The sequence below is a fragment of the Myotis brandtii genome, unplaced genomic scaffold (assembly GCF_000412655.1).
Source record: "Myotis brandtii unplaced genomic scaffold, ASM41265v1 scaffold300, whole genome shotgun sequence".
NCBI classification, from domain to species: Eukaryota; Metazoa; Chordata; class Mammalia; order Chiroptera; family Vespertilionidae; genus Myotis; species Myotis brandtii.
This window is the reverse complement of record NW_005361459.1, coordinates 3,339,299-3,352,795: the sequence shown is the minus strand read 5'-3', so window position 1 is coordinate 3,352,795 and position 13,497 is coordinate 3,339,299. Positions and strand designations below refer to the sequence as shown.

The 13,497-nt window shown below is 42.2% G+C and overlaps 1 protein-coding gene across 2 annotated transcripts in view; it reads left to right on the top strand.

The window, feature by feature from the left end:
- The window catches only part of F13A1 (coagulation factor XIII, A1 polypeptide), a 195,154-nt gene extending 181,918 nt beyond the window's left edge, over positions 1-13,236 (top strand). For both annotated transcript variants that reach the window (XM_014542409.1, XM_005869651.2), the window contains 2 exons: positions 5,559-5,695; positions 11,385-13,236. In XM_014542409.1, coding sequence (XP_014397895.1) covers positions 5,559-5,695; positions 11,385-11,538 — 291 coding nt within the window. In that variant the 3' untranslated portion in view covers positions 11,539-13,236. The remainder of the gene's footprint in view (positions 1-5,558; positions 5,696-11,384) is intronic.
- Positions 13,237-13,497: the final 261 nt, after the last annotated feature.

Genomic DNA, 13,497 nt, shown 5'->3' with positions numbered 1-13,497 from the left:
TTCAGACCTGAGTCCAAGAGGTTTCCCCCCAGCTCCCCCCTGGATGGTCACTGTGTGTCTCAGCCACTTGTGGTTGTGCCCCTCGGTGCTGTCCTACACCGTTTCCGGAGAAAATCAAACACAACTGTCTGAGCTCCCATAATGAGGGGCTCTGAGCAAATAAAGCCTTGTGATCTGGGACTGTCCCAGGCAGGGAACCCCAGTCATGGCTTTCCATGCTCAAGTGCTGACTCTCCATCCACTGATGGCCATCTGTCACAGAGGAGCAGACAGTGGGGGTGCTCCATCAGCCAGGAGGACACACCCTACGCCATGGCCGTGGGAGCCCTGCCGCCAGAGTGTGCACATCTCCATCTCCCTCCAAAGTCCAGCTGCAGAACAGCCTGTACCTGAGAATGGAAATGAGTACCTGCTAACCAGGTGCCTAAAATATAATTAGCTCTATGCTTATCTGGTTTGCTATTTTTCAATCTTAGTAAAAGACACACATAAAATAAAACATCAAGAATAATGACTCCCATCCACCTTATCATAGAATCCCACTATGTTTAGGCTACTGGTTATTTTTTTAAATGATTATCTCCATCTTTACCCTTAGTAGAAAATCCTGTTATCATCAAGTAATGTAATATATCAAGGCCCCAAGGCTATCTTGCCACATTTCATTCTGGCATAGAAATCTAATTCTCTCCCCATAAAGTCAAAAAGACAAAGTTGGGTAGTATATATGTTTTCAAATTTAGTTCAGGGTCAAGTTATAAAATCATTGTGCTCAACTGATAGTTTAGTGATAGTATAAGGTAATACAGTCAATGATTCCTCAATGGTTTCAGAAAATAATGAGCCTATTTCCAGCAAAGAAAAAGTCACTATTTTTGCTTCTCTGCTGTGAAAGATCACAGTGTATGTGGTGTTTAAAGATGAATGTTTTGGAGTCAGAAAGACCTAGATTTATATCTGGGTTCTACCAACTTACCATCTCTGTAACTTGGGCATTTTGTCTATTGTCTAAGTTTCAGTTTCACATCAGTGGGATGTGTAATGATCATGTCTACTCCCAAGCTGTAGGGCAGTAGGAAGGACTAACCAAGATAAAACAAATAAAATGATGAGAAGAATGCCTGCATTACTAAGTGAACAGCATAAAATGTAAGTTATCATTAATATTGTGGTTACTAATCAGAGTAAGTTAGGGGTGTGATTAAGCAATGACTGGGGCACCAGACTGTTTGCATTTAGGTCTCCCTTCCCCTACTTACTGTCTGTGTGAACTTGAACAAGTAACTTGTCTTCTCTGTGTCCCAGTTTCCTCATCTGTGCAATGAAGACTCCTAGCATCTACTCCACACAGTTGTAAGGATTAAACGAGTTAACAGCATTGTTCTATGGGACTTTCTATGATTATGGGAATATTCTAAATCTGTACTGTCCTATATGATAGCTACTAGCCACATATAGTTACTGAGTACTTGAAATGTGGCTAGTGCAACTGAGCTGAATTTTTAATTTAATTCACTTAATTTAAATGTAAATAGCCACACATGGCTAGTGGCTACCATTTGGACAATGCAGACTAAGAACATTGCCCGACTGTCTTAACCCATTAGCACTTGAACAAATGCCGGCGTTGTGTGTTAGCCAGTAGCGGCCGGTGCTGATGAGCGTAGGTTACACAAAGGCACCTGCTTCTCCCTGCAGTGACCACAGGCTGAGGAAGAGAATAAAGTTCATGATTGAAAGCACTGGAAGTAAGGGGTGTGGGGTGAACTCCTACATCATATGGATCACATTGTCAACTAAATTCATTCTTTCTCAAACTTTTTCCTTCAATCTCACTTCAGTTTTAAATATAGTTATGTATATTGTAAAGCATATACTCCATAGAAGAGATCTTGTGATTTCCTAAAAGGTAATTTCTTCCCAAAAGTTTGTGTGTATGTGTGTATGTGTGTCAATAACTTTCTTGTTTACCAAAGAATCAGTTGCTCATTATCATGGAATAGCATAAAAGATAAGAACTAAGTACGTTAATATTGGTGAATCATGTTTAAAGTGGAAAAGCATTTTTTGTCAATTTTTCAAGACAGAGATATTTTAAATGGAAAAATTCAAAGAATCAGGGCCATCAAACCTGGAAAATAACTTAATAACACTGAGTATAACATAGGCTTTATCCTTTTCTCTGGTTCAAGTAATAGCTACCCTTCTATAAGGTGAATACACATAAAAGTGTCTTCTTGATCTAACTCTCTGGATTGCTAAAGGCTCCCTTTACTTGAGGTTTTATGAGAGCAAGGAAATCAGAAACATAATTATGCTGATATGAAAATTATTTTTACAGCATTAAGGAAAAGCAGTGCAGATTCCCTAAAAAATTAGATTTGAACAGACATTTTCAGCCACAGTGGTCATCATTCGCAGCATTTCATAGATACCACAGCGTGGCACACCATTCAAATACACACTCAATATGAAAATACTGTGCCTATGTTCCATTTTCCTCAACAGAATGAGGAGAAATATCTCCACTTAAATTCCTAAGTAGAAAATAGTGATGTTAAATTTTGGACAGGCTTTTACATTTGGTTTGGTTTGAGTTTTAAGGCTCATTATCATTTCAGTAGTTAGGCGAAGGAAGTTTAAATTTGGGTATAAGAGACAGATGTCAGGAAAGTGACACCGAGTCTCTGACAATTGCAAAAGAAGCATTCTCCAACCTGGAAGGGCCCTCTTTTTTCATCTTCCTATCCCTTCCAAGCCCCTTCACTACTCCAGGAACCGGAAAGGCTGGGCATTATTTATATACTCCAGCTGCAACTAATTATAGAGATAATCTCTGGAAGCAACCTGATTAGACATGACATGAAATTACCTAGAAGACTTAATATTTTAATCATATTCATATCTAAAGCCTACCCATGAAGGCCCAAACACACATGCCAGCTTTTCAAATACCTGATTTCCCTCATCACTGTCATCAGTGACCAGGAAAGATGCACGTGGCTTTCCACAGCCGGATCTTCCCATGGTGCTCGCCTCCCAGTGTGGAGATGGTTCTCATCCTGGAGCCCTGAGCCCCCGAGGGCCATGCAGAGATCACAGGGTCTATCCAAATGAACCCCCTAAAACTACTTGCAGTTGTGCATGTCTCATATTTGTCACTGTATAAATCTGTGTGGAGGAAGAGTCAGTAGATATTTTCAGATGTTTTAAGGGGCTTGTGCTCAGACTTATACGAGTATACAGGAGGCAGATGGCTCCAAAATATCCCCCCCCAAATTAAAATGATCAGAGCAAATAATGTTACTAGTAGTGTCTCTGAAGGAGCCCTACTTTCTCGAATTTAGACAGTTTTTGTAGATGTTATCTTTAGTTTGTATTTTTTTTTAATGCAAAAAGAAAATTTCAACTTAAAGTAGACAGGCTCTACTGCCTGAGATGCTAATGTAATTGTTTGGGGAGGGCCTAGACCTCTTTAATTTTAAAGTTTCCCAGTGATTCCATTGAGCGTGCCAGGCTGGGGACCACTTACTAAAGTGCTGCACACACTGCCTGGCTCACAAGCCATGCTCAGTGGTGACAGCTGCTCTGGTCACCATCATGGTCACCGTCTGCTCCACCCCTGATTCCTGTGAGCCTGCTCTCCGCCCATCCCACCCCGGGAGATGGGGATCTGAATGCAATAAACATGGATGGGGAATCGGCTACAATTTTCATTTTTCTTACACATTTAAAAAATCCCATAGATATAGGTTTAGTCACAAACTGTATGTTCTAGATTAAAGCCATGAAGTTCTATTCTTGACTATAGAGTCTTCTTTTCTGGGCAATGTCCTTCCCCTTTCATTAGAAAGTCTCATTTCCACATGACATTTTCTATATGACACACACTGCCTAAAGAAATAAGGTATAATAATGACTGGGTTGTTGTATAGGAAAATCAAATAACCATTAAATTCCTTTTTTAAGCAGTCAGCCTAATTGAACAATATTTACTGGGCATTGGCTATATATTGGAGTAAAAAGTAGGCTAGAATATAAGGTGAATAAGACAAACTCCCCCAGCCTGGCTGGTGTGGTACAGTGGTTGAGCGTCAACCCATGAACCAAGAGGTCGCTAGTTCAATTCCCAGTCTGGGCACATGCCCGGGTTGTAGGCTCGATTCCCAGTAAGGGGTGTGCAGGAGATAGCTGATTGATGATGTTTCTCTCTCCTCGAAGTTTCTATCTCTCTGTCATTCTCCCTTCCTCTCTCTCAATAAAAAAATTAAAAAAACAACAACCCCCCCAAGCTTTGCCACTTCAAAAAGCAGAAGCTGCAATGCATTAGCCTTTACTATGTGTCGTGATGCTTTATATGTACTATGTAATCCTACCCTTTTATTTCAATGAAGGACTTTTATTATTATCTTGTTCCCAAATTACTTAGCAGGGGTCCTCAAACTTTTTAAACAGGGGTCCAGTTCACTGACCCTCAGACCGTTGGAGGGCCAGACTATAGCTTTTAAAAAATACTATGAACAAATTCCTATGCACACTGCACATATCTTATTTTGAAGTAAAAAAACAAAACGGGAACAAATACAATATTTGTATTTGCATGTGGCCCGTGGGCCGTAGTTTGAGGACCCCTGACTTAGTGCTTTACAGTTCCATCCACAGGATACACAGCCCCTAAGCAAACAAGCTAATGCTATAGGCATCTGGACATGTTCCAGCACACTGTGCTGGTGTTAGGAAAGCATGTAGTTCCAGGTGTGTGGCACAGTGAGGCACAGAGTAAACACAACTACTGGTAATAGCATTCCCTACATCACCCCATAGAAGTGTCAGTCAGTTCAGAGCCAAAGAAACTGAGTCTCAGAGAGGATGAGGAAGTCACAAGACCCCACTCTTAGGAAGTTGGCATTGAACTCTGGCATCTCCTGCCAAACACCTGATCCTGCCGAGATATGGATAAACTCACCCACAATTAGCTTCACCCTCTCCTGACTCAGATGTTGTAGCTGCAGATGAAGTCTCTTCTGACTATTTTAGTGTCCAGCTTCCTCTCTTCAAGTTCAACAGTGAGGACTCCCTCTTTGAACATAGTTCTTTATAGTGTTTCTAATAGTGAGAAGGCACCGGCTTCCTGGAGCATTTTTTCCTCTTGAACTCGGGAATTCCCCAAGTCCTGGCAAGAAACCTGAGCCCTATCCAGAAGCAGAGTTCATCTGGCCACCCTCACCACGAAATCTGTTACTACACCAAATGCATTTCCACTGCCTGCTGACAAAGAGCAGCCAGTAGCCAGGCTATTAACCTGAGTTCTAATTAGGGTGGTTTTTATAATGAGGAAAAGAGTGTGGTTCTAATTAGTAATTTTCCATCTTTTTCTCAGTAGGTTTCTCCCAGTCAAAGCAATAAGCTATCTGCATCGCACTGGTTCCTTCCCTTGCCAAAAAATAATCCTACTGCAAAACAGAAGCAAAAGTGAAGGTGGTTGAGGACACAGGAGAGCAGAGAGAGGTTTTATGTGCTGCTAATGAGCTGTGTTCTCCCCCCAACTCTTCTCTTAGGTCCGTGGCGCTCAGATGGTTGGTTCTGACATGGTTGTGACAGTTGAGTTCACCAATCCCTTAAAGGAATCACTGAAAAATGTTTGGATACGCCTGGAAGGTCCTGGAGTGATAAAACCAATGAGGAAGATGTTCCGGTATGTGCTGAAGGGTTGTGGGGCTGTGGGACATTTAGTTCTCCATCTCTTTTCCAAACTTACATCTAATTCCCAATGAAAATGTCTCAGAGGCTGCCACTTCCTTACTGGCATTTCTGTGGGGCATGAAGTAAAAATAGGGCTGGTTTGATCAAACTTCCATCACTTAATTCCTAAAACCATCCAAATGAGGTGGGTACAAGTATTATCTTCCTTCGGGAGGATAGGAATTTGAGGCTTTGAGAGATCAACTGATTTATCCTGAGGTGCACAGCTTATAAGAGTGACACCAAGATTCAGACTCAGGGTGGCTGATTCCAGAACCAAGTGTCCAGCATTTCTGTGCCTTACCACTTCCTCATGTATCAATTCTACTAATGTGTCAAATATGTTACTAATAGCATATATGTCAAATCTGCTATTCCTTAAGTATTCCTTTTCTTGGATTATTTCTTCCCAACTCCACCTCCCAGACTTCACCAGCCCAAGCACTCAGGAGAATAAAGGTGAGTCTGAAGAGTTCTAGACTTTGTTTCCTAGTCAGGGAACCAATGACTACCCCAGGCCCGTAATAATAGAAATGAAAGTCTGCTTCATTCCAACCTAGCACCATCAGATTGTGCCAGACAGTTCTCAGCTTCTTTGGCTTCTACTGACAAATACCCACAAAACAGACCAGAATGCTCAGCTAGCACTAATTGTTAAAAAACAATTGTACCTTTTGATCCTACCAATGGTCTGAATTCTGTCATCTGGAGCTATACACAAAATAAGGCCCATCTCTCTTCCATCTAACTACTTGCAAATATTTGCAAACAACTGTCACATCTTCCTTAAGTCTTCTCTATACCTGCCCTGACTTTATTCCTCTCGCCTCTAATATGGTTTTAGCTCCCTCCCTCTCCCACATCCTCCAATTTGTCAGTATTCCTCTTAGAGTGTGACACCCAGAATAGATCCCAATCTCTGAGGTTTATTACTTTCATTTCTACCACAAATAAGTCCCTGTCGGCATCAATCAATCTAGCAAATTTCCTGTGGGGTGACCTTCTAAGGTATAGAAAGGGAGGTGGAGGGCTTTGGAAACTGCCTGATGACCAGATTCGTTGGAGATTGTCCCAATGTCCTTTATAGAAGCAGCCCTGTTTTGTAATCTGTGGGACAACTACAAGGCCTCCTTCACCCCTTCTGGGGCACCTTTAAAAACCAATTTGCCCACTAAGGGCTCCCTGCATTTCTTTCAAATTACAGTGCTCACAGCTTCTGCACACCAGAAGCGATGCCTGATGCTGGTGGATGCAATAAACAGCAGAGAAAATAACTTGAGTGCTTAAAAAAAATGCAAGCACAAAACATAACAACCTTCCTGTGCTAATAGGAAAGTTGCAGGAGGAAAAAAGAATTAAATTAGAAATCAACCCTAGCTTGAGGGAGAGGTCAGCAATAATAGCCCTGCTTTGTCAGAAACCATAGTCTCACTCACTCGTTCTCGTACCTTCCAACCTGAATCAGATGCAAGAATCGCTTGGCAAAGTGAAACGTTTCTTCTTCAGCACAACCCCCTGCTGAATTCAATTTTTGCTTCTCAATCAGTAACCCCACAAGCCTCATCTGAGGGTACTTTTGCACCTTTACTCCTGCTACCTTTATACCATGGCTGTGCCAAGAATCCCACCTTGATCGAAAGCCAGTGCATGAAAGAAACAATCTGTGTGTTAGAAGAAAGAGTAATGCTCACACAGTACAGTGACCCACTACTTGGGAGGTATGAGGCTCAAAATAGGTGCATTGATTATTGTTAATATCTGACCTTGGGGTGGGTAAAGTAGAGTGAATAGAAAGGATGAAAGAGGCTAGTCCTTACATGGGCATACTCTGCCTTAAGGTACTATTACTAGTTACTTCAATATATTGGTCTATGGCAGGTAGGTAACAGACAGGACGCCAGTGCAGCTTTATATTTCAGAAACTGTCAAAAATTGTTATATATATATTAGTGTAGGCTTGGGACTTTGGGGAGAGCACTGCTTTGTCCATTTCCTCCTGACTCCAGCACACACCACAACCAAGAACTGAGCCCGCGATGCTCACAGCCATATTGCCAGATAGTTAGAAACACTCCAGAGTGCCCTCTGCTGCCAAGATATGGTCTAAGAGTGGCAGGTCTATATAAGGACTTGGGCTCTTGAAAAGGGCAATTCTGTAGAAGCAGAATCCTTCACAAGGTTGAGTTCCTTTCTAGGCCACACTCGAATAGTAAAGGGAGTCACCACCCCGAGGTCCACCCACACCCCTGCAGGGGTCCTAGAAGGTATGGTGTGTCTTGCTCAAAACAGTGGGTCTGGAAGATAGGAGCTGGTGAGCCGGGAATTGAACTAGGAACAAGGAAGGCAGTGGGTGCCGTGTCATATTCCTTGATCAGGGTATAAGCTAACTCTGCTCTGAGAAGGTTTACCTTCCTGCTCTTCCCCCACCTCCTCTCACAGAATCTCAACTTTCAAGTTTCTGCACTTGATATTCCCAGGACATAAAATAATTCACCTTCCAGATTCATTTTTCTCTTTTAAAAATGATCAGGTTCAGGGAGTTATTTCATGAGAAAAGTTCCCTGACTTTGTGATTTTGGTTTAAATGTTGAGTTTTTCAAGTAGGACGGAAGCTGAGGGCTAGACCCACGGAGGACAAAGCATAGAGAGTTGCAGTTTATTGTAATAATAATCCCATTTTCCCGCATGTGTTCAAGATGATAAATGGCCAGCATATCCCGATGGCTCAGCACATTACCGAGAACCATTTATCACCACATCCATCTGCAGGCAAATAAGATTATTCCAGTATTACTCCACTTACCAAGGTGGGGAAAGGATTTAGTTCTCTCTTTCTGCATCTATTTGTCTGTAGGCAAATGCATACTTAGACATGCATGTGTGTCTTCATGTAGCATCTTTGTGTGATGCTCAGATATGATAAGTGTACACGTGTACATGCATGAGATACAGGTGTGAATATCATCATGTGGGCAAGTTTATGAGTGAGCACAAATAATGTGAAGCTCAGAGACTACAGTTTCGGTCTGAGGGAGCTACCTGCATTACATGGCTGCAGGCCAGGTCCCTGAGCAAGATGACCATTTCACAAAGTGTTTCTGATTGATCACTTGGGGAAACCAGAGAAGGGAAAATGAATGGATTGGGGTAAAAATAGCACAATTTATTGAGAAATAAATATCTCAAAACTATATTCTTATTGAACTAATCACTGCAAATTAAGGATGGATAACTTTTTTTCCACATACAGGCAGGAGGAATCTACTGTCCTAAATTATTTTGCAGACGGTCCAGGCAGAGAAAACAGCAGCCACAAAAGTGACTGTGATAATAATAAAAATAACACCACATACCTAACACTTGGCACTTCCCATGCCTTGCCATAGTTCTAAGCACAGTACAAATATAAACTCTTCACACCCTGTTCAATATCCCATAGTATCCACCTTTTACAGGCGAGGAAACCCACAGTGAGGTCAGTGATTTTTAAATCTTGAATCATAAAATCAATTTACTGAGTTTGAAAACTACATATATAGGTTATATGTGTGTCCTTTCACATAGTTTGGCTTTTCTATAACTGACTTAAAGGATTTATATAGTCGCATTTATAAAGAAAAAAATTATGAAAAGTGTTAGCAAATACCAAATTAATGGAGACATTTAGATTAACAGTGTAAAGTCAATGCTTAGAGCAGCCCCAAAGAGAGAGGTTCCCAAGGCCTCAGTGCCTTTCTCAGTTCACTGGCCACAGATATGAGAGAGAAAGGGACTTCTTATTTACTAACTGGATTTCTAGGACTTGGGCCTCTTTCCTTTTTTGCCCCAGAGGACACACCCACAGCCAGTTGAAGTATATATTGTTATAGTGACATTTGAGGAAATCTTTGGTTCCAATTTTACATAGCATAGGTCAAGCACAGGTATGTGGCCCATGTTTCTCCCTTCACTCTGGCTCTGTCTAAAGTGATTTAGTGTGGGTCCAACCCCGAGAGCAAATGGGAGCTCATGTGGCTGAGGCCCTTGGACCACTCCAGACTTCACAGTTCTTCCTTGCAACACCTCCAACCACCCTGAGTCCAAAGCTACAGTGTTACCCCCAGATCCTTTTGTCCCCCAGGCCCCTCCACGGTGCTAACAAAGATTCCCTCCTCCAGTCCTTGGCCAATCTGTCTATGGATCTATCCACAGAATTCCTCTACACAATGCCTTTCTCATTTCTGAACACAAGTGCCCTTGTCGTGTCCCCCAGAGTGTCTTTCTTTTTCCATCATCCCTGACCATCAGGCTCTGTGGCCATGTAAACTTCCATATGTCCCTTTGGATCTCAGTTTCCTCGTCGGTAGAATGAGACCATTGAACTAAGTGATTTCTAACTGCTTTCCAACCCTCACATGCTGAGCCTCAGTACCCCCTGGAAATAATCAGATCCCTTACCCCTCTTTTCAATTCATTTCCCTGATGCTCTCCCAGAAAAGCACTGGCCCAGGGTCCCATGCAAAGCCACCCAGTATGTGCCCTCCCTGAGAGTCAGAGAGCAAAGACCAAGAATCCACCATGAACAGCACTTACCTGAGAAATCAAACTTGTGGAAAAGCAAGCACAGTGATCAAAAAGTCATCTTCTTATAGAGTATAGTATGAAATACAGTATACAGCAGTAGAAAGAGCATGGATTTGGAAATCAGATAAACCTGGGTTCAAATCTCATCTCTGCCCATTAACAGCTCTGTGGTCTTATAAAAGTTGCTTTGCTTGTTTAATCTTCCATTTTTCTTAACTTTAAAATGTGTCAAATAGTATCTAGCTCAACCATCATACATATAAAACCTGCTGTAATCACCTCCTGAAACTGACATGGGTGATATATGTGATATGCCCCCAGAGAAGCTTAAAACCTCCTAACCCTGATTGACCTCAGTTACGCACTGCAACAGGCTTGGCCATGAAGCTTAGGAAGGCCTCAGAGCATGGGCTGCAGAGCAAGAGGAGAATACCAAGACCATCAAAGGCTAGGCTCTCTATCAGCAGGCAACTGATGAGGAGCAGAAAAGTACATGGGCAGAGGACCCAGTTTGGTGGTTGAAACAGGATTACGAATTACAGAGCATGCAGATACTCTGAGTCATTTGGTAGCAGGCAGGGTTATGATCTTGGGCCTGGGTAAAGGTCTACCCAAGGAGGCTGATGAGAACTAATCAGAGTGTTAGCACCTCTGCAAAGGTATCCAAGGGATTCAGATAGGAGTCAAGTCCCAGATAGGGACTAGAGTGTCAAAAAAATGAGCCAAGGCAGTTCAGTCACATTGGTGAGGCTACTATGGAGGCTTGGGAACAAGTTAGAGTTCAGTTAACTCATGGGTGGTACGGCTCAGCCCAGCTCCACCGTACACTGTGTGGACCACATATACTGAGAGACATGCTGATGCATCCACGAGGAAAAAAACCGTGGCCCAAGGGATTGTCACTGGCAGACTCTGGCAGAGCTTCCTCCTTTGGGTTGTAACTAGTGGAACCAGCCGGTCTTCTAGCCACCATCAACTGAGAGAAGAGAGCAGGGCTTCTCACTGCCTCCTGATCAAAGTGGGAAACTGGATCTGCCTCTGCAGGAAGTAAAACCTTTCCTCTCTTTTCACCCTTCCAGTGAAATCCGGCCCAACTCCACTGTGCAATGGGAAGAAGTGTGTCGGCCTTGGGTCTCCGGCCTTCGGAAGCTGATGGCTAGCATGACCAGCGACTCCCTGAGACATGTGTATGGCGAGTTGGATTTGCAGATTCAAAGACAACGTACTGTGTAAATGCACAGGAGGCTGAGACAGACCCAGGCACTTGGCCTCTTCTAGTCTTGGCTGAGGAAATTCTACTGCAAAAATAGTTAGCTCTTGCTTTAACTTAGTTGTGAAGACCCAGGCAGGACAGGACAGAGTGCCAGAGCGGGGATGCTGTGTATTTCAGCGATAGACTTGCCCAAACTCAGGCTATTCATAGTGGGAGCTAGTTTTTCATCGCTCTACCTTCCAAAGGATTCTGAGGATTAGCTTTAATTAAGCCCTAATTAAACTCTCATATCTCATAAGAGTAAAAGTCATCATTTATCATCACAAATGGCTGCAGCTTCAAATATCAGAGGACTTCCCTTAGCAAGGGGATTTGCTAAATACCTGGCCTCATGTAAAACAAGATTTCTGGTCCCCCATTTCTACTTTTATAAGGGTGATATACTCCCCCAAATGGAGGGAAGCACATGATTCAGTCCTAAAATCCTATTTCCCTTTCTTAGAAGCAGGTTCTGCCCTCCGTGTCAGAATATTTTTCCCCATGGATTGAGTACAACATCATTTGTCTTCTTGGCAAAGCTCAGGAAAGGTCTTTTATCTTGCACCTGCAGCAAAGCAACTGCCTGCCAAATTTCACAGATTTGCCTTGTGAGAAGATGTGGCCCCCTATTAACAAATTGCATTTGTGAGAAACTTAATCACCTAAGAGGAACTAAGAAAGCAGGTGCAATGCTCAGATCTATTAAATAATGCAGTTTTATGGTGCATTTTATAGGCAGTGTCACACCATGGCCTGATTAGCAGGAATCAATAGCCCTTACTTTAACCCTTTCTGGGCTGCAGTACAGGCATACCTCAAACCACCACAATGAAGTGGAGTATCCTAATAAAGTGAGTTGTAGTTGTTTTGCTGGTGAAGGGTCTTGCCTTCAATTTGTAAAAATTGCAAGGATGCCTGTACTAGAAATTAATGAGTCTAGCTTGCAATGGGAAGAATCAGGAATTAGACTCTTTAATTAGTAATTATACTTCACCTGTCTCTCTGGGATCATTTTGCATAATGATACATTTTAGAGACAGAATATGCCCAACAATATGGAGAAGCAGGAAGATTTAGTGACCAAACCTGTGGGAGGATGGGCAGCCACTAATTCTCTCTTGTCCTTCACATCACCCATGTTCAGACCTCAGGTCATCACTCAGATGCTGAGAAGTAATATGGACTCTGCCTTGCAAACAGCTAGTAGTACTGCAGACCCTGTAACAGAGGATTCTGACATCATTTGTATTGTGCTCCAAGGTATTTATTTGCAAAGCTGATGCATGGTCAGAATTACCCCACTGATATGTCTAGGGTGTGATTTAGGTCAGTAGATTGTGATTCTTAACAAACAAACAAAAAAGAGCAGAAGAAACCAGAGGGAGAGGCCAGAATGGAATTCTTAGTCTGTATAACCACATTTCTAAGTCTTTGAGACTGTTTATGAGCTTTTAGCACCAGGGTCCATGAAGGTAGCTAGTTCCCTATGGGCACATCATACTAACTTTACTAAGTAATCTCCCAGCATTTGCCAAGCCTTCCAATATCCAATTTTAAAGTTAAAGGCATTCTGTGAGACTGTCAAGCCGATTTAATGTAGTATATTCTTATTAACTAGAATGTAATCAAAGCTTAAAATAAAGTTAACCTGATTGTGTTTGCATCTGCACAAAAGTGAATGCTTTGAATTTTCAGTATAACATACTACTACTCAATTGCTCAATAAATCACCCTTCATTAGTAGGTCACCCACCTGGACAAGAAGACAAGCATTTCTCCTTTCAAAAAATTGACCATAGTTGGTATTGATGTCAAAGTAAGTTCTCCTTGCTGCTCTCTCTATATTTTAGCCACATTCACTGGAGGAAGAGGGTTACATATTTAGTTCAAAAACCAGCTTCTAGAAACTTCCTCATGAATGATCTCATTAATCATTAGGG